The sequence below is a fragment of the Lepisosteus oculatus genome, chromosome 10 (assembly GCF_040954835.1).
Source record: "Lepisosteus oculatus isolate fLepOcu1 chromosome 10, fLepOcu1.hap2, whole genome shotgun sequence".
NCBI classification, from domain to species: Eukaryota; Metazoa; Chordata; class Actinopteri; order Semionotiformes; family Lepisosteidae; genus Lepisosteus; species Lepisosteus oculatus.
Genome location: NC_090705.1, coordinates 236,644 through 263,217, shown reverse-complemented (window position 1 = coordinate 263,217; position 26,574 = coordinate 236,644). Strand labels below are relative to the sequence as shown.

Here is a 26,574-nt window from a genome sequence, read left to right as displayed (position 1 = left end):
TAAAAACTTAGTTTTAGGACTTTATTTGAGCTCCATTGCTTTGTTTTGGTAGTGCTGGTGTAAAAGGACTTTTGATTCACACTCTCCTAGGGATGACGGAGGATAACTTCAGGGCTGGGGAATGAAAACGTTGCCGCCATCCTGTGAAACAAACAATAAAGAATCTTAACGAGAATGTTAAGAGTAACCAAAAACATTTATTTTGCTATTTGACTGTATTTTAGATAAATCAATTGCTTGAGGGTGTCTGCATTTAATTAATAAAAGCAAAAAAACTTGGACATTAAAGGCAACACAAATTTTGTATTGTGATTTAGTATTGAAAATGATTTTTCTTACCCTAATATTACAACATGTTTTTGGTTTCTCACTGGAATTTGTGAAAACAATTATATTTTCATTACTATACTAACAGATTTCAGCTTCTGAGTCACAGTCTTGAGCAGTCTGCTTCTCTGTGCTTAAGGTCAATCCTTGATGCATCTCTGATACACTGTGCAAGAAGTGTTGATTAATTTGCAGCCATACTCAACTGAACCAGCTCAACAAGACCGTAATATAGGACAGATCCAATCATTATTAATGCAAAGACATAAACATGAAAATGCTTAATGAATTATTGTTTCTCTGTTCTAAAGCTATTTTTTCAATAGGAGAACAATTTTTATAATTTATGGTATTTTGCCATATAAAAATCTATCCAAAAACTACATTAATTCTGATGCTTCCTGAACATATCCTGTATCTGAGCAGAGTGGCAAATTGATTGATTTTTTTCTTCAGTTAATTTACCCTTTTTTCCATCTTTGGTCATCTTGTTTTTTTTAGCTTATCAGATTTTGACCTTGTTTCATTAGTAACTCCATATTCTTAAAGTTTCCAAAATCGGAATAAAAAGGCTATATGAGTGAAACAAAAAAAATGGAAAGGGATTTTTAAAAAAGTTATGTTTTGTCAAACGTCAAAAGTTACTTAGCCGAAACTCTACCGAAACCTGTGACTATATCAGAAGGAGCATAACAGCCTGTGCAAGGTGAACCTGAACGCGTTCTCATGCACTCTTACACACACGGCAGTTGCTGTCACAGGACTCTCCGGCTCTGTTACAGTGCATCCTGCGTGTGCCTTAAAGCAGAGATGCTCAAATTGGAAAATCATGGAAAGCCTATGAGTTATGACAATAAACATATTTTAAATTCTTTGCTTGAATTTACTTTAATAGACGATTTTACAGCATCTGTGGTTGCCCAAGTGTCATGTTCTGAAGAGGTGAATCTGAAAGAAAGCAAAGAGAGTGAGGATTAATAAAACACTAAGTCATTAACGCACTTGCCAGGAAATACAGAGTTGGCCGTTAAATTTGTGTACCAGCTGGCAGAAGCAACCAGAAATGTGCTATGATATTTTTCCTGGTTAAATCCCTTGGCTGGGTGATTGTTTTAAAATTTGTTAGCCTGCCCTGGCCAGTTTTAATACATTTTCTAATCCTAAACAAAACCAAACAGCTTTGCGTTACTTTTCTCACCCATGGGAACCATAATTATAAGTGTTTTGACTTTAATGGGGCCAAGTTTCATGTGATGCTTTTAGTCTTTTGATGGAATCTACTGGGCAGGTTTTAAATTGATGGACCTCACTGAAATTGCTGAATTCCTGTAGATTTTGTGTGTTCTGCTTGTGTCTTTGTGAGTTTACTCCTACCTACTAAAGGCTAAATAACTGGTTCATTGGTGTCTTTATATTGTATTGTTGTATTATGTCAGTGCTCTTTTCTTCTGGATGGGATCAGTGTTCTCATGATCCTTACCTGAAGTAAGCAGCTTAGTAATGTTGACTGGATGGAACTAATTGAATTTGAATTTGAGTTGAATTTGGCAATTACAGGGCCTCCCAGAAGTAGGACTGTTAATATTTAATAATATAGGTTCAGACATATCTTGTAAACTCAGCAGTTCACCAGTTTCATTCTATTTTGTATGTAAAAAGTATTTTGTTTGCCTTTTCTGTTCATTGAGCACAGATACTATGAGTCAAGAAACCAATTCACCAATTTTAAACCCTTATTTAATACTCCATGGATGCAATCTACAGTATAAATCATATACATTATCCACACGTACTGTACATTATTCACATATTCATTATATACAGGAACAAGTAATAGGTTTATTCCATGCTGAAAAGAGAAGAAAGAAAACACAACGTTTCGGCCATGGAGCCTTCTTCAGGTGTGAGAAGAAGGCTCACACCTGAATAAGGCTCCACGGCCGAAATGTGTTCCTTTGCAGCCTACGCATGCTGACGTAGCTCCCCACCTGAACTACTTCATTATATACAGTACTTGGTTACATATATGTATCAAGAACAAGAAGCAAAGGCTTCCAAAGGGGCTTCTCAGCTGCTTATCATGTGTCACAGAGAGCAGCTCCCCTGACATGCGATTCATAATGGAATCGACAAGCCTACAGGCTAAAAGAGGGAGAGGAGGAAGGAACCTTTCCTTGAGAAGATCCTTCTTGAAGGGAAACACTAAAGGGAAAGAGAGAGAAAGAGGCCCAGAGAATGTAGGTTGGATGTGTAAATGAGGCCTGTACTGAAACTGGTAAGCAGGCTAACTGACCAATGCTAGTTAGGATAATTTACTGTACCTGAGCCAGGTTTTGGGTTTGTATTTGTGTTTGTATGTCCTTCAGCTGAGTAAGTAAAAACATTATTTCACCGATACTGGCACCTCTCTTTGTGTCTATTACCAGAGATAAAACCTTTCCCTGCTCACAATGTGTGTGTTACTGGGACAAATAAAAACTGTTTATAGTCACAGATGAAGGTGAAACATATGTGATAGTATATTAACCGTACAAATCAACACCTCCCTATGATTCACTCGTTTGCCTCTAATAATTTAAATAATGTTGATTGACCTTGTTCATGTAATCAATTCATGCTCTATGCAAGCAAACCACTGACAAAAACACTATTTACAAGTTCTGTCTTGGCCTTTGTGCTGACCATACGGTGGCACAGCGTGTTGGATTCCTTCATTCTCCAAACTGCTATGTGTCTAAAGCTCGGTTACATTCCTGGCCCAGAGATAGTATAAGCCATACTGAAAAACACATTTGAAAAAAAAGTAGTTTCAGTTGGTCCTCAGCAGTATGTTGTTTAAGACAAGGTTACCAATAAAAAAAAAATCTAATACAAGCCATTTACCCCATACTTACTGCAGTTTTCTAATGGATACTTTGGATTGTGTTTTTTGAATAATAGATATACAGTAAAACCTTAGTATTCACAAGTTTCATATTCACCATTTTGCCTATTTGCGTAAGATTATTAGTGTTCCTTCTCCACATTCATGGACCAAAATTGCCTGTTCGCAGGCTGTGCAGTAGTAGAGTAAATGTGGGCAGCATTTCACCTGTCCTGCATTGGTCTCTGTAATAGCAAAAGAACATGTTTATGTCTCTCTGTTAGAAGTGCTTAATAGGTTGGGCTTTAGGTACTCAGTGGCTTTCAGGAAAGTGTTAGATGCATGTTGTGTGTTAAAGCCTCTGTATAAGTGTTGTACTGCCAAATAAGAGAAATATTAAATATAAAAAAAACTTTTGTTGGCTGTAGTTCCCTAAGTAATCGCAGTCTCAGTTCTCACATGTCTTGTGGAAAAAGATAACATAATAAATTGTAAGAAGAAAGAAAAGTAGACCAACCGCAGGAGCAGGAGAGTGAGTTGGTTGAATGGGAAGGGAGTGAGGCCACTGCTGTTTCTCCATCCACACCCCCACCTCCACCCAGGAGCAGCTAACAAAACCACCTTTATGTCCAGCCTCTTTATGCAAGATGTCTCCGCTTTTACAGTAGGTGCAAAGCTGTACACTTCACTTACTTTCTTGTCGGTTATTACTGAGCTGTAATAAACTTCATTACAGAATGGTAGTACTGCATTTATATTAATTAGAAAAAGAAGTCATAAAAGGTAAGGAAAGTGTGTGCTACTAAGAATGAAAAAAATAATTCTAATACAGGGTAAGCTATGATATTATGTTTTTTTGCACATGCAGTAAGGTACTTTACTCTTGCAAATACCAGGTTTTTAGTGTAAAAAATAAATACATGTGCAGGGGTGTTTTATACCCATGAGGAATTCATTTATTTACTATTTGAGGCAATCTAAATAAAACGTTGAATGATAAGTGTTCTTTTGTTGTGATTGGTGAATTTATGGTGACATTATAGGAAAATGTAACAACCTGTCATAGAGACACAAGACTAGATTCACAGTCTTTATTAATCTACTTGCTTGATACTGGTTTCTTGTTGTCTGACAATAATTTTCAGTCAGGTAGAATTACTTTTAACCTTCCCAACATTTCTTTTCAGTTTCTTTTGGATTCTTTAATTCAGTATAGACTAAATGTGATTTGATAGATTCATTAATATTTTTTATTTTAATAATATTGTAATATGATGTTACTGAAAGACTTCAACATGTACTGTAGGCCTATGGAGAGCAGGTCTTTCAATGCTGTTACAGCAAGGGCTAGACGCAAGACCTCAGGTTAGTGCTGCTTACTTTTTGAGAGCTTCCGGTGTGAACACTCCTCCACTCACTACTGAGTCACCTTTGAGAGACTCCCTGGAGCTACCTTACCACAGAAATGTCTGGTTCTGGCCTCAGGTACCTTCCTCTCCCCATTCCCACAAAGAGAGAGATGTCATGTAGAGATAGAACTTTATTGGCCATATACTGTAACATACCCCAGCTTGCTCTCCATGAGGCACACAGACAGGGATAGAAGCTGGGGGTCAGAGCACAGGGTCAGCCATTTATACAGCACCCCTGGAGGGGCACAACGGAGTAGGGATTCCTCTGCCGGCCACGGGATACGAACCAGCAACCTTCCAGCTACAGGCACAGATCCTGAGCCACAGAGCCACCACACTGCCCGCGAAAAACATTTGCCGACGCGATAGCCTGGCATCGAACCCAGCTCAACTGCTTGGAAGGCAGGTATCCTCACCACTATACCACCAACGCGCATGTAGAATGGAGCCCTGATCTGTCTCAAAATATATATAAAATTAGGATTACTTAAATCTAGTTTTAGATCTAGTTTTTATTGTCAGACGGACAGAAATGGACCATACTTAGTAACACAGGGTTGAAAGTCATCCTTTCGCGGTTAACACTTTCAAGTCCCAGATGCCGTTTTCAAACAAAGTATTTGTAAAAGCAATCACAGTTAAAGTAGCATTGGAAAAATTATTCGCCTAGAAAGTCCAGTTTTTATCTTAATTCACAGCAGATTATAATTCATCCTATAATGCAGTTTTTAATGATGAGGTCAGGAGAGACATGGATGTAAGATGTAAAATACAGTTATAATGGGAGAATTTAATTTTTCTCACACTGATTGGAGTGGGACTATAAAGGATCCTATCAGCTGAAGCTCAAATGCTATTCAAGGGTAATGACTGCTTTGGATGAGGGAGTTCAGGAGAATCACGAGGGAGTATGATATAGCGTCATTAGAGAAGGGATGGCAAAAGTATCCTGCTTCATGTATTTAGTAGAGTATCCCAAACAAAAACTATATCTAGAAAGAAATCTTTTTGAAAAGAACAGTATCACATAAAATAGGACTAAAATGTAAAATATTTTGCTTTCAATATTACACATCAAAAGTACTGTAAAAGATGAAACAGGAAATTGAAATGTGAGGAAACAGATTTCTTCAGCAGTACTGGTGTAGAAGAGGCAGGTTCTAGAAGAGGAGTGGACACACGTGGTTCTGGAGGGCTGATGTGTCTGTAGGAAATCATTTTAATATGGTTCTTAACCTAATCAGCTTACAATTTGCTTTGACACTTAAAAAAATGTGCAGACTCACTGACCATCTAGAACCCAAGTGCCCGTGCGTGGTACACCATGGTTTGTGTAAATGATACAATTTAAGAACTGAAATTTCTAGCTGTTAAAAAAGTATTTTAGGCAAAGATCTGTTTAAAATTCACAGATGGAAAACTGAACAATTTGTTTATCCCAGTCTTTTTGCTTTTCAGATGGTTTAGGACTCATAAGTCTGTGTATACTTGCCGCAGTTTTTGGATACCTGTTCTTCATTTACTGTATTATTTTAGTCAAGTTAAGTTTTGTTTTTGTTTGTAGGTTATGGAGTATTTTTACTCAAATCAGACTTCGTACTTTTGCTGTTGTACTACAATTTCTCTCACAGGATTATTAAAGTATCTATCTGAACACTTTGCTTCCAATTAAATATATCATAAAGTTGGTAAAAGGTCGCAACCTCTATGTGGAATGTGAAAAAATATGCAAAGGAATTTAATTCTTACCAATATGATACTTACAGGAGACTAAAATCATTCTAAGTAATATTGTAAAGAGGGTTTTACTGTACTTAACATTAATCTCCATTATCCATTAAATTTTGGATGACTATAGACATTGTAACCATGAATCTGTTTATTTTCTATAGCAGAATCTCAAATACAGGGTTCAAAGTTATATGTATTAAAGAATAATCAAAAAGAATGAATGATACAGCTCAATATTCTAGTCTAGATTTGATAAAACTTAGTATTATGTAGTCCTTTGCAGTGCCAACAGCCAAACAGAAAAGTGCAGGCTACATGCCAGAGGTAGTTTTCCACATCTCATTATCTAAATGGGGTTGTACTTTTATCATCGCTTTTAATATGGCTGAGACTCACCCCTGTGTTATACCAGATGTTATAGCAGAGACTGCTCTTCTTTCCAATGTTACTTTATCTCAGTTTATATTGGGCAATGGAAACATGAGAACATCAGTGCCAAAGGTGGAAAAGGATTTACCGTGCAAATGAAAAAATGACAAACATTTATGTACAAATCTTGTGATTCTTGTTTTTGTAGCATATACTGTATTATCTACGTAAAAGCCAATGAAGTCTAATTAATGAAGTTATGAATTTAATATTACACCACTACTGTTGTAGTAATTAGGATTTATTTTTTCTATGCAATTGTAAGCTAATGTATGAGTAGGGGAGAGGGGAATAATAATGAGGAAGTGGTAACTAGAACACAGCATGTTAAGTGTGGTGTTTTATTCAATTTAATTTTGTTCTTTCCTATGGAAAATATTCGTCTTCTAGCTGTCCTTTGCTGATTGGAGAGACCATACTGCAAAATGAAAGGAATGTTAAAGAATTTGGAATGTATGCATATATTTAATTTGAATGTCACAGCATGAAGTGGAAAAGTTATGTAATGAAACATGTTTTTTGAGTAATAAAGTGGTAAGGAAGGGATTCTGCACTGTGTGGGGTTCTCTGCACCTGGGTGACATAAAGGAACCTGCTTGGGCCAATTTTGATATCAGACTAAGAACTTATGTGTCCCAGGGTTCCAAACTCATTGTCCTAGCAAAACATAAGTTTTAATTCCAAATATTTAATTAACTGTAAGGGAAAGTAAGAACTTTAGCAGAATTGACAAGAGATACTATTTCTCAAAAATGAACATTTTTGATAAAAGGTTCCAATTTTCATTGTGTTTGCAATACGCACCAGTTATTAGATCATGTGACCATTGGTCCTCTTGGAAGTTAAAGTATAGAAAATGCACAAATGCTTATCTTAAATAACCGTAGTATAGGGGCTGTGTTTTTTGATTGATGTTTCGGTTAACAGTGTGCTAATTTAAAATTGAGAAAACTCTCATTTTCAGTTACTAATGCTCTGGTATGAGATTAAATTCCTCTTTGATTTGCAAAGAACCAGAGATCAGAAAAGGCAGAAAGTATGTTGCCTTCAAGTTATTGGCTAATATTACCTGCATTCTTAGATTCATCTTAGGTTTGAGTACATTACGTGCTGAAACTTTAGGCTTCTTTTTCAGGGGTCTATTTGGACAGCACCAGCACCACTGTTGTGTGCTATGGCATTGTAGGCATGAATGTATAATCCATAGTCAAGAGAATCTGAGAGTGTTCAGAATTTACCTGGAAGGCATGTTCATGGTCTTTTTTTCCTGTCTTGTGTTTAGCTTTATGAAGTGTCAATGATGAATTTGGAACAAGAAAGGCCATTTGTTTGTAATGCCCCAGGCTGCTCGCAGGTGAGTCCAATGGAAACAATGTGATGTATGTTCATAGTAACTTGATAATGAATCCTGTCGTACATCTTGAATAGAAGTGGAATAATGTGTACCTCAGTGAAATGCAAGAAGTATTAAAGGTCATTTGCAGCTGGTGTTTTTCATTGATGTTAAAAGCTGCATTTTAATTAGAGTTGCCAAAACTGCTATAAGGAGACAGGTAATTTAACAAGAAAAATCAGATTTAAAATGAAATTGAAAGATTTTTGTGTAGAAATGTAAGTGCACTATAGTCTTTAATAATAATAATAATAATAATAATAATAATAATAATAATAATATTTAGAAATATTTAATTCTTACAGTCAACAGTCATTGTTTCTGTTTTTTATTTACATTACGTTCATGTGTTACTTTTACCGTTACTTTTTTGCTTTTACTTCAAATATGCCAATAAAAATTAACTATATGTTTTCCTGAGTTAATTTATCTAAACTGACCTGGATCAGTAGAAAGTAGACAGAAAGTAGTCTTGATTGAATACAAAACTGACAAGAATTCAGAACATAATTCTGAAAACACTGACCTGCATTCAGTAAAGAAGAGCCTTTTTTATTTTTAATTACAGTTCATTCTTTCCATAGAAGAGCTTGTGAAGGCAGTGTTTTCACATAACTCCTGTCTTTGTCAGAAGTTTGAAGCCTGTTTTTCTGAGCCTCAGGGTAAACACTGGGCTAGCCACTCAAAGCAGCCAACTTCAACTGTGAATGTGGATTTCAAAGTCATATTTAAAAGTTGTTTCAACAGCTCTTCGCACATGTGTAAAAATTTGATAAAAAGGCAAATTATTGCTCTGAAAGTTCTCCTGTTCTGTAGCGTAGTGATCATGCAAGTTATAGCTTTCATGTTACTGTGAATATAGTTATGTAGTGAAATATGGAAGTAGTTTAAACTTTTTGACTCATGGAAAAGCTTGACAAATCCAAAACAGTTATAAAAATGTTGTTTTATATAATAAGGGATGACATTGCTGCTTCATTGCACCTTCAAGTGGTTTTAATTGTTTTTCTTTGCAAAGTTTAGTTTTTCTAGAACCAAGACCAGTCTAAGTCCAGTAGCTCAGGAATGTCAAATTTCTTAACATAAACATGCCTACACTGTCTTAAAAGTACTCAAGCATTTCATGAATATTGTGAATATAATACATTATTTTTAAATTTCCATGTACACTTTATAAAAAAATAACAAAATTTTAATGCTATTTTATGAGTATTTATTTATTATTTTGTTTTCTAAGCCCAGCAAAGGAAAATGTGAATAATTTCCAATGATAAAAACATCTACCATGTTTTTTACGGTTCCTTATTACTTACAAAAGAACATTGTGTGTATCACTTTGTGATTATTTTTAACATGATATTTTTACTCAGTATGTCTTTAAAAAGTCTTTGTAAATAGCCACACCAGAGGTGACTGACTTTATTGTTTGCTTTTTGGTAAAGATTTTAGAAATTCAGTTTCATATAGGGTGTAATTAAGCTTTTTGATTGGCACAAAGGACATGCACAGTGCTAGTGGTGTTTATTTAAAATGATACAATAAAGCCTCCTGAACTTCATTTTTTGGCAATTGTGATTTTTTGTATGTGCAGACGAGACTGCTCAGGTTAAGGCTAGTGTCTATCATAAAATGGTGCACTCTAGTCTAATGCAGAGCTATTACTTCACTCTTTTCTTTTCATTTCTCTTTTCATTTTTCTTAAACCGCTTGATGGCCTTGTACTGAACAATGGGTTGAGAGCTGCTTTGGAAAGACCATCTCCGAAGACCTGGGAGAAAGAAGTCATAATAGTGACCCTTGATGTCCATCTTGGGCAGTGTAGCAAGAAGAACCTCTAGTGCCTCTACCTTCAGTCTTGGACACTTGGGGGTGGTTTGAATAGTGCAGTGATCCCACACACCACACACCATTTGATGAAGTGCCTTAGTAGAGACTTAGATTGGTGTGGTACTGTAGCTGTATAGATTGGTGTGGTAAATGTGTATAATTAGGCTTTTTGTTTGTTGAGTGTTTTTGAGTGCTTACTTTTTGTTGTGTTTGACATGGAAAGACATACAGAACAATGAAGCTTCCTTGACTTGACTCTTAAGTCACGAGTCTTGTGTGTGTAAGCCCATGGGACTGCCCTGATTAAGGGTAGGTCTGTCGCAATGGTATTTTTTGCATTTTTACATACCACTTTCACTTTAGTATATGAATCTCTTGTTGAGGTCTTTTCTTTATGCAGTTTTGCATAGTACTGCAGTCAGGAATGAAACCATGTGCATGAAGGACACAGTATTTTCAGACTGTATGTTCGTGATATCCTTTCTATCAGGTTTTCCTTTGCTGTTGTGCTTATTACAAAATGGTTTCAAGACTTTTGGTTTTGTGAATACAAAGCAGCAAGGTGCCATGTGTAGTCAGCTACACAAGCTGTGATGACTTGCTGCACTCTTTTGCATTTTGCACAAGCTGTAGTGATCTGCTACCTGTTGTGCATGTTCATACCGTGCATCAGGTCAGCTAGATAAGCTTTAGTGACCTGCTATACTCTTGTGCATATTCATACCCTGCACAAGGTCAGTCACACGAACTTTGGCGACCTGCTGCCCTCTTGTGCAACCTCATACTGTGCACAAAGTTGGTCACACAAGCTGTGGTGACCTGCTGCCCTATTGTGCATATGCGTACCCTGCACGACTTTGGCCTGACATACTGTAGTGATCTGCTGCCCTCTTGTGCATACTCATACCCTGCATCAGGTCAGCTAGATAAACTGTAGTGATCTGCTGCGTTCTTGTACTTTGTCATACCCTGCATGAGGTCGTCCAGACGAGCTGTAGTGATCTGCTGCGTTCTCATACTCTGCACGCTAATGCCAGCTCTTTCTGTCTGACAGCGCTTTCCTACCGAGGATCACCTGATGATTCACAGACACAAGCATGAAATGACTTTGAAGTTTCCATCTATAAAAAATGATAACATATTATCAGGTAAGACAGCAGTCTTTTAATAATGCTATTAATGGTGAATTACAAAGATTGATTTTTTTATTATTGTATAATAGGTAAAATACAAAAAAAAATAGAATAATGGAGTTCCTTAATTTTTTCATTTATTTTAGAAGTCAAACTTTAAAAAAAATTATTTTCTTCTAAGTTTTGAATTTCTGAATCCAATTCATTGTCCTTTTCGGACTCATGTCCCTTTGACAAAGAAAAAATCTGTTGGTTGATTGTGTGACTACATTGGCCTTATAGATCATGAGCTTCATTAACATGTGTTGTCTACCTAACATCACCAGCTAATTCAGAGAAGCAACATGTCCAGTGAGGTTATCACTGGAAGCCATTACCCCCGCACATCAAACGATTAAACTCCCAGCCTCTCTCACTTACAATCTGAACCTCACAGTGCCTTCTCTCTTACCATGTGTAAGATCTTTTTTGCTAAGGTTCTATGCGGATGAGTTTTTTTAATAAACTGGGTGGGGGAAGGAAAGATCTTGTTATGATGCCCCCATTACTATCTGTAACAATTAGCAAGGTTCTGGATCCCTTTTATACTACAATATTCAGTACTCTCTTTAATAACGTTTTGCGTTAACAAAAGGCCTTGTAGTTTTTTCATTCTGAATTTGGGATCTCCATTAAATTCTAAAATTCTGAAACAAAACAGTAGATGCTTTGTGCTGGTGCTGTTTGCCTAAAGAGATTTCTTATTGGTGAAATACTCCAAATGAGAGTGCTTTCATTGAGTGTGAAAACAGCACTAGATGTGAACACCAAATAAACTGAAAACAGTCATAATACAGTACATATGCTCCAATGAGTGGTTACCACTTCATTGATTTTTTGAAAGGTATAACTGTATAGTTTTTATTCCAAAGACTTATACACTGTTAAATAAAACACGATACATTTTTCCATTTTACTATTTTGAAACCCTGAAAACAAATAGTAGGCTGAAGAAGGCTGAAACTCTGTGGCAGTAGAAGGTAACATTTCTGTGCATTAACATTTGAGGTCAAAGTTTTCTTTGAAGTTGAAGTATAAATGTTATATAAGTAATTTGTGTCTGTCCCAAATGTCCAAATGTTGAACCTTATCAGACAAAAAGCCACTTTCTTATATTGGACCTTCAATTTTTGGTCTTGCTAATGTCAAAGGTGCTGCTGGTCTCGCATGGCCCAACATCCCTAAATGCTTCACTTTTGCATTGAACTTGTACACTGTTCAAAGTGAAGCCTGCTTGTTTTATTGTTGGGTAAGCTTGACCATTAAAAGATCTAAACCTAATAAACAGCAGTAAGATTTAATGTATCAACTTGATGTCTGTGACTATTGGATCTTACAGCTTTTTTTTCTAGGACAGCCCAGCAGTGGAGAGAGTATACTCTGTAACATTTAACCACTTAAAAAGCAATTTAGACAATGGAAAAAACAAGCGAGTCTCAAAGAATGGTGTAGCCACTGCATACTGTTGTCCTTTAAGTTGAGATCTCACCAGGGCCTTTTGTCAATATAGTGTCAGTGTTCTTGGAGATATTCTAGAACCAGCTCATGACAGAATACATTAATAAACATCTTTTCGTGTGATTGAGGGTAATCTTATAGAGTAGTGGTCACTGGCCTTTAGAAAGTTGTGGGTTCAAATCCCAGGAGAAGTGCTATTGGCTTACATTTAAGCAAGGTACTTCACTTAAATTGCTGTAGTAAATGTCTGCTTGTATAAATGGGTATCCATGTTGTCATTTGATATTTGTAATGAGAATTTGTTCTCATTTGACTTGCCTGAATTGCAGTAGTTGGGCTAGATGTGAGAGTAAGACGAGATATGCAGATGCTATTTGACAGAGCTCCCCTGGGCAAGGGAATTGGCAGCCTCACCACGAGGACATGGCCATCCAGACCCTCCCTCAAATTGCGAGGATTGAGCCAGGGAGCTGCTACAGGGGTGTAGGGTGGCGGGAGGGGTACGAGTGAGATGAGCATGGGAATGTACTTATATACGCACGTGAGCAGAAGTGTGCCAGATTAAGATCTGCCCTTCCTCCCGAAACTCTGTTATAACTTTGTTATAATTCCATAAATAAAGCTTTAAAAAATCATCTTATGCACCTTACAGTTTGCTCAAACTGGACATTCAAAGAAATAGTTTGCAAGGCCTTACCAAGGTCTGTTTGATCTGTGACACAGAAGCACAGCCGCTGTGATTTGGAGCCTTTTCTATTATTTATGCTCTTTGGAATGTAATAGGATTCCCTGATTTAAAAAGCTCACTCTCTTGGGTTACCGGGGATTGGTGTGCCACGTGTCTCCAGTGAGACTCTTGCAGGACTGTAATATTAGAGTGCTGTGGACTGCGGGGGGACTGAAGGGGACACAGCTGACGGCAGGACAGTGCAGGGCCGGCTCAGCTTCGCATAAAAGATGGCTACTCCTGCACATTCCACAAGCTGCCGGCAAAGGCCTGCTTTTCTGATCTTTTCAGACTTTTAAGTGGGCTCACTGTCTTTGCTGAAGCCATGGAATCTCACATCTCTTAAAAACACAGCACAGTCCTGCCCTAATAATGAGTTATATTTGAGAAAATATTTGAACAGGCGTTTTCTTGACACACACAAAGATAAATTTAACTAGAATCAGATTAGATTATGTGAAAATTCTTTGAAATGCGAGGGTGTAAGGATCTGACATTTTGTGTATGCTTCACAAATAGGGTTCTAAAAGATGAATATAATAGGCATAGCACTCATTTTGCTTATGTCAGAATCTTGCTGTAGTTGACAATTGGTCTGATAACAAATGAAGTTAATTGAGTGCTCTAATAACTTTACTATTTTTATGTTTACTAATGTGAATTTAAGTATATTTGACCTTTCCTCCAGAATGTAAGAAAAAAGTTGATGTACTGCATATACAGTAAAAGCTGTCTGACACAATAATCAGATACCTTGCAGGAAATCTCTTTTTAAAGAAAAGTGGCTTATAAGTGGGAAAGATTTTGAAAAGATGTATTTTTTACTGTAAAACATACTATAACTACACTATATATACAGACATGATATACTTACATGTTAACATACCCGAAGAGGGCTCCATGGCTAAAACGTTGTGTCTCTTTTCATTTCAGCATGGAATAAACTTGTTCCTTTGCTATTATTCACTCGTTTCAGACCAGACACCTACACCCACTCGGTTTCTGAAGAACTGTGAAGAAGTTGGCCTCTTCAATGAGCTGGACTGTTCCATAGAGCAGGAGTTCCGAAAGGCACAGGAGGAAGAAGACAGCAAGCAAGTAAGCCAAAGTCTCTCTACACAGGGTTGTGGCAATGGCACAGAGAATTATATCTACTTACCATCTGACTTATAATCAATTAATGGGATCCACACCCCCCGCAGTTGCAATAAAGCCCATTCCATCATTCAGGATGGAATCCCCCCCCCCCATGCAGTGGAAAGTGGTACTGCACCATTAAGGCAAAGACCACTAGACTTAAGAATAGCTACTACGGTACACATCATCAACAGCTAACTGAGCAATGCCTCAGAATTCAATGCTCCTCATAACTTTGCACTACGTTTACTGGACTACCACGTATTTATTGTCCAGTGTGTTTATTGTTCCGTGATGCCTGTTGTATGTTATTGTTGCTTTGATGTACTGTCATTATTTATTATTATTTTTGTATTAGTTTTGGAATGTACTGTATAAATTATGTGAAAATTGTGTTTATTGTACTGTACACGATCAAGAGAGAATAGTGCGAGTACAAATCTCAGTGAACCCTTTACTTAACTGGCTCCATTCTTTACCCCTCTGCTCCTACTATACTTAGTACCACCATCCACGGTCTCCTCTGTGTATTTTAATTGTGTTTTATCTTGCGTATTCTTTTTATTTATTGTTGTTTTTATTCTGTAAAGTGCTTTGAGAAGCCCCCTTTAAAGGCGCTATATAACATTTTAAAAAGTTTTATTATTATTATTATTATTATTATTATTATTATTATTATTATTATTATTATATTACATGTACATATGACAAATAAACTCCTCTCTCAAGTGGGTGAGAAACTTTCCACTTGGAAATATAGTGCTTCCTGTTGTAGAGCAGAAAATTGTAATTGTAATTGTAAGAATTTCCCCACCTGTTGTCATCACTGTCACCAGTACTACATAGCTCACAGCTCACAGAAACAAGCTGAAAAATAAATTACTTTAGTGCTGAATGTCAATAGAACAGGAAACAAAATTAAATGTCTTCACATTGAGGCCTGGTCTAATTAAATATTGAAAAGTAGATAGTTACAGTTCTACAAGCTCTGGCAGGATCCAATTTTACATTCAAAACAGGAAAGACAGGACCATAATGGTAGTTTCTTGTTTTCTCCTCAGAGCATATCATTCCTGAAAACAGTCAAGCCTACTGTCTGTACTCCTGCTATACAGCATTTAGACTGCAGGCAATCTACACTTCAGTGCATGGTCTACTAATGGTCACTAATGTTTGCTTGTTTTTGTGAGACACCATTCTTTGTCAGTTGCTAGCTGGATGGTTGAATCAATGGGCAGTGGGTAATTCCATGCAGAAAAATAGAAAAGAATGGAAACTGGGAGGTGACAAGGTGCTACAGAGTTTGGAAATCTAGGATCATTTTAGCTTCTGACATCTTTCTGGAGGATCACAGATCCCTCCGACATAATAATTCCTCATGTTTTCTCCCAGCCATGCTAATAATGACCTTTCTTAGTGCATAATTTCCTAGGGGTTAAAAGACTCCTACTAAAGAAAGAAATCCTAATCCATAATTATATTAGGTTTACACCTTTCCCATTGCTAAATGTCTTTTCTGATATCCCTCCTGGAATTCACAGAATTCCATCCCTTCTACCCACCTTTTCCATACTTACCCAATCTCAGATTTTTTGCTGTTCTTATCCTAATCTTGGTCTCATATTCCTGCTCTCTCATTCTCTCACACTTGTAGAAGGCACCGCTGCTAAGAGGTTTTGTTCGTATTCCTTTTTACTTTTCAATATGAAATTGACACATAGATAAATATGTTTTATCTACCTGATGTTTTCTGAGCCTGAGAGGACGTCTAAACCACATCCATCACGCTGATGTCTGTTGCCACTGCCATACTGATGTACTCCCTGTTTAATGACTATTTGCAATGCACCTTTATAAATAACAGATTACACCTGCATCAATGAGTCTTTTTACCTCCTCAAAACATTTTGTCAGTACATCAAAATGACTGATACTTTTAGATACTAAATCTAATAATAAATATATTTCAATTTCCTCTGAATTTCCTCAATTTCCCTCCTGGATCAATCAAGTCTTATATATCTAGAATTTAAGATTTCCCTTTTTATTGATGTACTCAATACCGATTGATTTCTGTTGAGTTTAGATACTTGCTTTATATCCTCACTGGAGTTTTTACCTCTTTGGTATGAATACGCAGAAGCCCTGCAGTAGTCAGGTGTAGAAGACAGTCTGATATTAGTAGTCGTAGTGTAGGGTAGCAGTGACAGCAGAGCTGCAGGTAGACTCTGCAATCTGACCTGGCTAAGGTAAGGAACCCTGCGGGATCAGGTTGTGTCCCTTAACCTACGTCCAGATGGTTTTAGGTTTATATTAAGCTGAGCATTAAGTATCTAGAATGTTTTTAGTGGTTTATATTTGCTTGTCGTCCATCCTCACTGCTAGGGGATACCGGCAGGTGATGAATCAGCTGTGAGTCACTGAGGTGCCTGACCGGCGGGTGAACACAGCATGGGAGTGACTGGCCTGAGTCTGCTTCATCCATCCCAACAAGGTGGACCATGGCTGTCTGCTTTTGGGTTTGGAGGTTTGCTGTTCAGTCAGCATCAGACCTGCAAGGACAGGCCTATAATTGCTAGGTTACAGAAAAAAAGCTCTTGAAAAGCACAACAGTCTGATTAGCACGACTGGCTTACAGTCCTAGTTTAGTCTGACTAGACACTCAGCTGAAAATGTGCTGGCTGAAGAAAAATGTCTTCCATCCATCCAGGTTTTCTAACCACTTCTTCCAGTTCAGGGTCGCGTGTGAGCCAGAGCCTGTCTTGGCAAGCAGCTGGCGCAAGGCAGCACAGGGCAGACAGGGACAGGGACACGGACACGGACGTGGACAGGGACTCAACTACAGCCCGTTTTTCCAGAACTCAATTAGCCGAGCAGTACAGTATATCTTGGACTGTGGGTGGAAACCAGAGCACCTGGAGTAAACCCACACGAACATGGGGATAAAACACAAACTCCCTGCAGTTGGCACCCCAGGCCCAGGGCCTGATGCTAAAAAGGCAGCGATGCTGAACACTTCGTCACTACGCCACGCACAATCTACACCTTCCCAAAGGACACTCTAGATTCCCAAAAGCTTTTTGATTGTGGGATTGTGAGCTATAAACGTCATGTGTATAAATGTGTACATACAGTGACAAAAGTGTTACACAGTATATACCACATACTCTGCAAAAGTAAGTTTTTTTTGTTTTTATTAGATTTTTGACTGTAATTTTTTTATACATCCAAAAAGTAAAATTTAAAAGCAGTTTTTTTGTATATCCTAAAACATTTTTTCCTAGGAAATTATCTGAAAACTGCTTTTTCCTTAAAGCTCATTGTAAGCATGCTTGCGTAAGCTTTGTGGGAAACTGTCACTGACGTAAGTGTGGACCCTCAGTGGCTACAGTTGCTGAAAATGCTTGAAGTACATCATCCCAGGAGTTCTTGTGTCAATCCCAAACACTGCAAAGTGGATAGAAGTTTCATTTTCTTTTCTGAAGACGTGTTGAACAATACGTTTGGAAAAGTATTAGTGCTAAACAGTTCTTGAATTAGTTAAACTAATTGTTTATTGTTTTTTATAAAGTTTTATTACAGGCTGCTGAACAATGAATAACCATGTCCATTCAAAAGAAGTAAATTCAGTTGGTAACTTCATCATTTGCATCAATGTAGAAACTTAAGTTAAATTTTACCTTAATTGACTGGAAATGTATATACAAAATAAATACAAAGGCATTTGGATTTAGTAAATGATTGCTTCCTTGAGTAGGCTAAATTTTACCTATTGAGATTAAATCTTCAGTGTGGGTTGGGGTTATATACAGTATGTTGATTGTTACGTCCCAGTGTGTGGTCATTGTGTTTTTGTTGTTATGTTCCACACTGCTGACCCTTGATTGTTCTCCCTCCCCCATTGGCCCACCATCACACCACTGTTTCAGTATGATGTCATCATCAATTAGCTCTCAGCCAATCAGAACACATCTTATTCAGCATATAACATGGTTTTCTGAATGAAGAGGACTTTTGTTTGACTTTGGTCCTGTTTGGATTTGGTTATCGCTTTTACTTTGCTTTTGCTTCAGCTTTGTTGGTTTGTTGTTTTGTTCTGTGTGTGTATATTCGTATAGCTTCGGCTTTGTTGTTTTGTTGGTTTCTGTTGTTTTCTTTGTACTTTCGTTTGTTTGTGTTTACCCTTGTTTTGCCATTACCTTGCTGTAATATGTTACATGTTCAACCTTTGTGTTCTTTTGTACCCTGTTCCTGTTGATAACTCTTGTTCTCCCTTATTTGTATTCCTGGTTCACTTGTGTTTTTGTGAACTTTTGTGTATAAGGTTAGTTTAGGTTGTTGGGTACACTTTACACACTTAGTTGATTTTGTATTAGTGACACTAGTTTAGTACGGGTGAGTGCCATTTGTCTTGTATGGTTTTGGGTAGTCAGGGGAGGTTAGTTGGGGTGTTAAAGACGCTGAAGACCGTGTGTTTCGGGTTTTCTTTTGTAGTCAGGTTAGCTTTCCCTCACTGTCCTAGCCAGCTCCATTTTGTTTGTTATTTCCTTTGGCACCACTCTAGTTGCTTACCCTTGTTATCATGCTTCCTAGTCCCTCACCAAAACCCACCTGCTTCCAAAATAATTATCCTAAATGTTACACCCCTTCACCCCTAGACACTTGGGGTCGTAACATTATTGGGGGCTCGTCCGGGATATCAAATTCCCGTCCTAAGGATTTTTTTTTGGTTGCAGAACTTTGGTGTTGGTACTTTTGTGCATTTTTGGACTGGTTAGTGTTATTTGGCATTTTTTGTGGAATAAGGACTGGTTAAAGATTTTGATTTGTGGAATGTGTTTTGGCAAGGTACTGTAATTATGGCTACTTTTGATTTGCGAAGGTTTGTAGAGGAACCTTCCTTTGAGCAGCTGAATAAGTGTAGGAAGGACGAATTGTTCCAAATTGCTGATCACTTCTGGATTCAGGTATCGGAGAAAGCTCTTAAAAGGGACATCAAGAGAGCTGTGATGGATAGGTTGGTGGAGTTAGAGGTCATTGCATTAGCGAGCAAGGACGCCGGTTCTCCTGGGGCTGGTACTAAACCTGCTATGGTGGTGGAAGAACAGGACGAGGTGCAGGGGGTGGCTGAAGACTTAGCGGAGGCTGAGGTCAAAGCCACCTTGCCTCCCCTTGAACCGTTCTCTCTGGTCTCCACTGGGTCAAAAAGCGAGACTCGCCTGAAAGTTCGTTTGGCCCGCTTGCACATGGAGGCGCAGAAAAAAGCCCAAGTAGGCCAGGCAGAATTTGAATTGCGCCTTGCAATTCGTAAGATGGAGATTGAGGCGGAGAAAGAGGTTAAGCTCCATCAGCTTGAGCTGGAAGCAAGAAGGAATGCTCCTGCTGTGCAGTCGATCCACTCCAAGGCCTCTAGTGTCTCCTTTGCAAGATCCACTCTCTACCACCTTCAATGTAAGTAAGCACATTGCTTTAGTTCTTCCGTTTAGGGAGACGGAAGTTGATTCATACTTTGGTGCATTCGAGCAAATTGCCACATCACTTCGTTGGCCTAAGGAGGTTTGGTCACTGCTTTTGCAGTGTAGATTAGTGGGCAAAGCTCAGGAAGTTTGTTCTAACTTTCTTTAGAAGAAAGTTTGCACTATGATACTGTGAAGGCTGAAATCTTATGGGCTTACGAATTAGATCCTGAGGCTTATAGACAATGCTTCAGAAATTTTCTTTTCTTTGGCACCACTCTAGTTCCTTACCCTTGTTATCATGCTTCCTAGTCCCTCAGCAGAACCCACCTGCTTCCAAACGAATTATCCTAAATGTTACACCCCTTTACCCCTAGACACTTGGGGTCGTAACATTGATAAATGTTGGATAGAAACTATGCATGTGGACTTTAAATTATTTAAAATAAATATTCCTTTATTTGAAAGAATTGTATATTCCAAAGGCCAGGGAAATAAAATCAAGAGGTCCTCAAATGGATCAATGATTCTATAAGAAAAGGCTTGATCAAAAACACTGCTACACCAGCTATGTGAGAATCACAAGATTTATAACAGAGAATATTGTGGAATACTCCCTGGAGGATTTATAACAGAGAATATTGTGAAATACTTCCTGGAGGATTATAATGGAGAATAACACACAATTCTCTCTGTTTTGAAAAATAAGATCACCCAAAAGGCACCTTGAAAACAACCTTGCTATTGGTATTAAAACAAACCATAAACCTTTTCATTATTTTGTAATGGAAATGGGCCCAGGAGGAGGTGAAGTTTATTACAAATTATGGGGACAAAACAGTGTACAGTGAAAAGGAAATTTCAGATTCTTTAATAGCTGCTTCCCTGATGTCTTTGAAGATGAAGATGAATGAAGATGCCACAAATAAACCCAGATTATAAAAAGTAAAGAAAGAAAAATCAGAATTATATATGATACTGAGGTATGGCTCACAAATTAAATCGGTTTCAAGGTCCATACTGAAGGAACTTAAAGATATTAGTGAAGCCATTTATAAAACACTAACACAAACTGTCACTCATTAAAAAAACTGGAGGAATTCCAGGAGATTGGAATATTGCCAAGTTAGAAAAATGGGGAATGTACTGCTAATTATAAGCCCATCAGCTGGACATGCATATCTTGTCAAGTAATGGAATACACCATGAAGTATCAGGTAAAACCATATTTGCTCTGTTTTTGGGGACAGTTAACATAACATCTGCATTGGGAGGTATTTCTTAGAAAATTATTTAAATGTGTCGTTGTATTACAAATGTTACAGTGCGTCTGACGTTGGGCATCTGGAACATCAGAAAGTTTCCCCATGAGTGACTTGAGTGACTCTTTATCTTAATGCTGCAGAATTAATATTGCACTGTGTGTATGGATTCAAAACTGACTCCAGTGTTGCACACAGAGTAAAACTTAGGCTTGAAGCATCTGTGTAGGGCCATGCATGAAATGGACTCCTGCAGGGCTCAACGCTGGGCAGCTGTTCCTTGTACCTAAAGACAATATTGATAAAGGTGCCAGTACGAATTGTATAGATTTCCTGGTAATGCAAAACTTGAGGAAATGTCCATCAATCACCAACAGGTAAATACTGGAAGATTTGGATAGTTTTCAGACATCAGTCCATCATCAGAATGCACTTATAAGCAGGTACAAAGACACAGTGATTTAGAGTCACTACCACAGCATTTACATAGAGAGGAAATCAGCACTAGGTGAGACCATTGTATGGTAAATTAAATTTAGTCTAAATAAATAGACATGTAAAGGTAAGCATATAAGAGAAAAAATAAAAAATAATAATATGGGTATATGAGTATGGTAAAAGATCCTACTTTATGCTATGTTGTAGACTCATTGTTTTCTGCACCTATGCAATACAAACAAGAAACTTAAAAGCCAAATGCAATGCTTGGCCTCATAGCATTAGAATGTAGAATACAAGTCAAGAAACAATGAATCAATCTGACCATATCTGGAATACTGCATTCAGTTTTTGTCAGGACTGTTTGGCTCCGTCTCCAAAAGAAGAACTGGTGAAAGTCCCCATAAGAGAAAGACTCATTTGATATGAAAGTGTGTTTGCAGCAATTTTAAGCTTTTCAGTCTCACTACAAGAGAGATATGAATGAGATCTTAAATATCTTCAAGGGAATCAATAAGGGTATTAGAATAGTTATTTCAGGTTTAGAAAGCAGAATATAGGGGTATAATAAAACAATTTTGCTCTAATTACACAATAACACATGGAATGCATTTCCAGGGCACAGAAGAGGCACAGATGCTGGAAACCTGCAAATCTAGACACGCTGCTGTAGCTTGTCCAGAATGGAGCACACATGCAAATAAGTGTTTCATTTCACTTGTGCAGATGACAAATACATTGAACTAAACTGAAACCGTTCTACTAATATAGCTTCCTTCACAGGGCACTGCCAGGCCAACAGAAGAATGATGAGAAAAATGTGATTCATCACATTTCTGGATGGGGCTGGTAAAGAATGGTCATTCCAAAGGAAACTGGGACTTTGGAAGGCCCACTGGATTTAAAGGGACAGCCTGCTCTGGAGTGAGAGAACAGGGCTGTTGGTGAAAAGCCCCCTGTGTGAGTTACTGTGACAGTTCGTGCGTTAGAGAGAGTAGGTATGGTAGAGGGGCCATGGCCCTGGTGTCATGCCCTCCACAGCTGGACGGCGCTCCTGCTCTGTCCTTTTCCTCTCTATTTTCCTTGTGCTTTGCTTGTACTTCCAGTGTGTCTTGTGTCTGGGGCTTTATATTTACAGGTCTCTCCTTCCTCCATGCTCAGCATTGGGATCGGTTGTCGAGAGGCTCACCTCACCAGGTTGCCCCACGTCTGCTACCTGAGGGCTTATGTCTCGCTCCAACTCTGCCCGATACCTTGAGCCCGGACCGAACCCTCTCGTTCGCTCCGTTCTTACCGCTAAGCATTGGGTCCTACTGCCTCGGTGGTCTCTCTCCACGGCTAGTCCCCAGCTTCCGCGACACCTGGCATCCTGGCAGTATGGGGTGATGGGTGGAGAAAAGGATCTGTCTGGCTGCTGACCTCTGGTGGTTGGCATGCTGTTCTATATGACGACTGCTCATGTCCCTCAGTTACAGATGTTTTGGAAATTGTTCTCATTGCAACATGGTCTCAACAAATGAGGAATTGCGAGAAAATGTGTTTTTTTGTAGGTTTGGGATGGGTGAAACTGTAATGGAGGTACTGGATGTAGCCAGGAAAGAACATTGTTTTAAAGTGTTTAATAGTTTAAAAGTCTCTGCATTAATGTCCAAAGAACGAAGAGTTCTCGAAGTCACATTTAGGCTGATATGGGAAGCAGATGGAAGCTGATGTTGTAGAAATGATTGTATTTGATTGCTAGATACAGTAAGTAATGACACTAACACTAGGGTGTCAGGTTTGCAGATCTTGAGAATGGGGACTCCTGTGGCTTGAAAAGACCATTCAACTAACTAATGACTTAGGCATGATTCACTGTTGATGAGGATATTGCAGATAGATCCTTCTTTTGGTATATAAAAAGTTTTTCAACTTAGTTTCAAAAGGGATAGGATAACTGTTGCTTGTGCTATTTGGAAGATTTATTCACAGTCACAGTTGCTTCAAAGCTGTAGAGTTAGAATGGACTATCAGTGAAGAGTCACTATTTAGTTGTTGGGGAAAAGGCAAGATTGTCCAGTGGGCCAAGACTATAGAGGACTATGGAAAGAAAAAAAAGGAAAGAAAATAAAGATGTTCTAGTGCCAAAAATTTAAGAACATTAAGATAATATTTAAAAATTGACTCATTTATGCTGTAATTGAGAAAATGCACTGTATTTTATTTGTGGAAAATGGTTACTGAAATAATTTTACGGTGGTGCCTGGCAATGCTGAAGATGGTTTCATTTTTGTATGTATAGTTTTGTAAATCAAACTGCATTTATGCTGTTAATTATGGCGAATTATTAGACCAGCACTGATTCCACAGTGAATTATCTATATAAATGGAGCTCTCCTTGTGTGGTTGTGCGGAACCAGGACAAAAACAGTTTTTGTATAAGGAATTTTCCAAAAGGGTCAAGTTACTTTATTTTTTAAACTAATACAAATGACTTTTGTTTCAATGGTAAACCAAGCAGACTTTTATTCTGACTTAGGACAGATAATAAAAATAAGCAAGAAAGGGGTACTATTGGAAACAGAGAGGACCCTGAATGCACAGAGGAGACCAATGTACTGTAAAGTGCTGCTTGCAGGGCACCTCTGATGAATGTGTGAATTTCAAAAAATATTTATCACTACATTGATTATATGTTATAAATTAAATTATGGATATAAATTAAAAACTGTTTATATTGTTACTAAAGGTAGTTTAAAGTTAGTTTAAGAAATGTATTACTTATATAAAGTATATCTCAGATTCACTTTGTACTATGTATAAAGTATTTATATTAGGCTTTATACTTTATATTATACAGTATACCATACTAGAAATCAATACTACCTATATGTATATACTATAGCATTTTATATATGATGTGCAATGTTGATGAAAGGAATCATTACAGTTATTTCTGTTTTGTTGAATATCCCTTGAGGCCATTACTGTGTGCCAACCTGCATGTAAATGTTGTGGCAACACTAACTTAAAACCCAACAACACAATTAAAAGATGGAAACTTCAGCTTGGGCTTCAGTAACCCATCTGTCTGTAACATGTCATGACTTTCCTTCTACTTGGAGGAGAGTGTAAAGGAAAGCTGGTTCATAGAGGCAAACAAGTTAATGCCAAACTGATATCTTAGTCTTAAACAAACCTCATTACAGGCCTGGGATCCCTCCCCCTCCCTCATGGCACACATTGTGAAACGCAGACATGCTTCTTAAATTATTGTTCTCCACTTTCATGGGAGACAGAAATTTGGAGTATGTTCATTTTTGCAAGTGAGGGTATGTATTAATGCCAGTAAGTGACAGATGACTAGAGACTACTAACTGTCTCCCACAGATTTAGTGGCTGTTTTCTACAGTATCAGATACAGTATCTTTATAATAATACAGATATTATAAAATGCAATTACTAAGCACACTCTTTGAAGCTATTTTAAGTATTGCAAATGAGATGCATGTATCACATGAACAGCTACAGTGCAGGTGGTTTTCAGAAGTTGCAGGATCCATTTTGGATGGATCCATTTTCTAACCACTTATTCCATACCGGATCACAGGGGAGCTGGAGTCTATCCCAGCAAGCAACGGGCATAAGGCAGAATACAAAACTGGATGGGGTGCCAGTCCATTGCAGGGCAGAGACATAGACACAAATACAGACATGTATACACTCATTCCAGGGCCAGTTTACCCAGACACCAGCAAATGTCCGAGTAGTTCTCTGGACTGTGGGAGGAAATCCACATGAACACGGGGTGAACATACAGACTACACACAGACAGCACCCGCAGATCTGGGATTGAACCCAGGGCCCCAGCACTGCGAACTACTGCACCACTATGGTTCCCTAAATTATATAGAAAAACCTAAAAATAATATAAATTAATCAAATAAGTAATTTTTCATTTTTAGGAATTATTTTGGAAAGGAAGCTATTAAATAGTTTTTTTTAATGTAGTAAAGTTATTTACTTAGCAGATACTCTTATCCTGGATGATTTACAATATATACTGTAATTGCTCTTCTATAACATTTTTCATCCCAAAGAATTTCAAAGCACCCATCTGGATAACACCTAGCAACCTTTTTGCATCAACATCAGCTGGAGAAATGAGAATTTACTTTGCCAGTTGAATTAAAAAGCAGTTTTAGGAAAGCCACAACCTGTATTTCCTTAGAGATGTAACAATCTGGGAGGTATTTACCATCCCAGTATTGACCACGCCAGCTGTGGCTTGTTTCTGAGGTCTGAATGGACCCGTCTACAATGTGATAACATTGCTGTCAAAATACAAACTTTAACCGTTAAGATAAATACTGAGCAAGTGCTGAAAAGTGGTCAGGGACTGAACAATCCTGAAGTCTGTGGGTAGTTCAATCTCCCAGTGAGGAGCCAGGGTGGAAAATGAGCAGGCTCAGATAAAGTGGGAGAAAGGAGAGGGTGTTCAGAAAGGAATGTGAATGGAAAGATGATGACAGATGTCATGTGTGAGGTGTAGGCTGAATGAGCCGGTATTGTTGCTTTCATCAGAGTGTAAATCTAGCATCTCAATTTTTTGTGCTCAACATCTCTGTGGAAGCAAATCCTCTTTGTATCCTTCTGAGTAAAGTAGATACTGTAGTTGTTATTTGTTTCTTCCTATCACTTGTATCTTATACGATTTCCTTTTTTTTTCAAGAACATTTCACTGCACAGTACAGCAGGACCATCTCCACACCAGCCTGCCCAAGCAAGGATGTCGAACCACGACACCAGCATTGTTATACAGCAGGCCTTACCCTCTCCACAGTCTAGCTCTGTCATCACCCAAGCACCTTCCACCAACAGACAGATTGGGTGAGTAGTGTTTCCTGTGGCAGTTGTGTTTTACTAAAGAGGTAAGAAACGGTGGCCACTTTCTGAAAAGCAG

The 26,574-nt window shown here is 38.0% G+C and overlaps 1 protein-coding gene and 1 long non-coding RNA gene across 3 annotated transcripts in view; one reads left to right on the top strand and one right to left on the bottom strand.

The window, feature by feature from the left end:
• The window catches only part of creb5b (cAMP responsive element binding protein 5b), a 104,523-nt gene that overhangs the window by 7,171 nt on the left and 70,778 nt on the right, over positions 1-26,574 (top strand). Inside the window, exons 2-5 of one of the 2 annotated variants that reach the window (XM_006636066.3) lie at positions 8,045-8,116; positions 11,037-11,130; positions 14,316-14,437; positions 26,344-26,501. In XM_006636066.3, the coding sequence (XP_006636129.1) occupies positions 8,060-8,116; positions 11,037-11,130; positions 14,316-14,437; positions 26,344-26,501 (431 nt within the window). In that variant the 5' untranslated portion in view covers positions 8,045-8,059. The remainder of the gene's footprint in view (positions 1-8,044; positions 8,117-11,036; positions 11,131-14,315; positions 14,438-26,343; positions 26,502-26,574) is intronic. The other variant, XM_015358154.2, reaches the window with a different exon arrangement.
• The window catches only part of LOC107078711 (uncharacterized), a 97,720-nt gene continuing 71,189 nt past the window's right edge, over positions 44-26,574 (bottom strand). The window contains exons 2-3 of the long non-coding RNA XR_001479679.2: positions 1,215-1,275; positions 44-141 (exon numbers count right to left, since the gene is read on the bottom strand). This is a non-coding gene — a long non-coding RNA (uncharacterized lncRNA). The remainder of the gene's footprint in view (positions 142-1,214; positions 1,276-26,574) is intronic.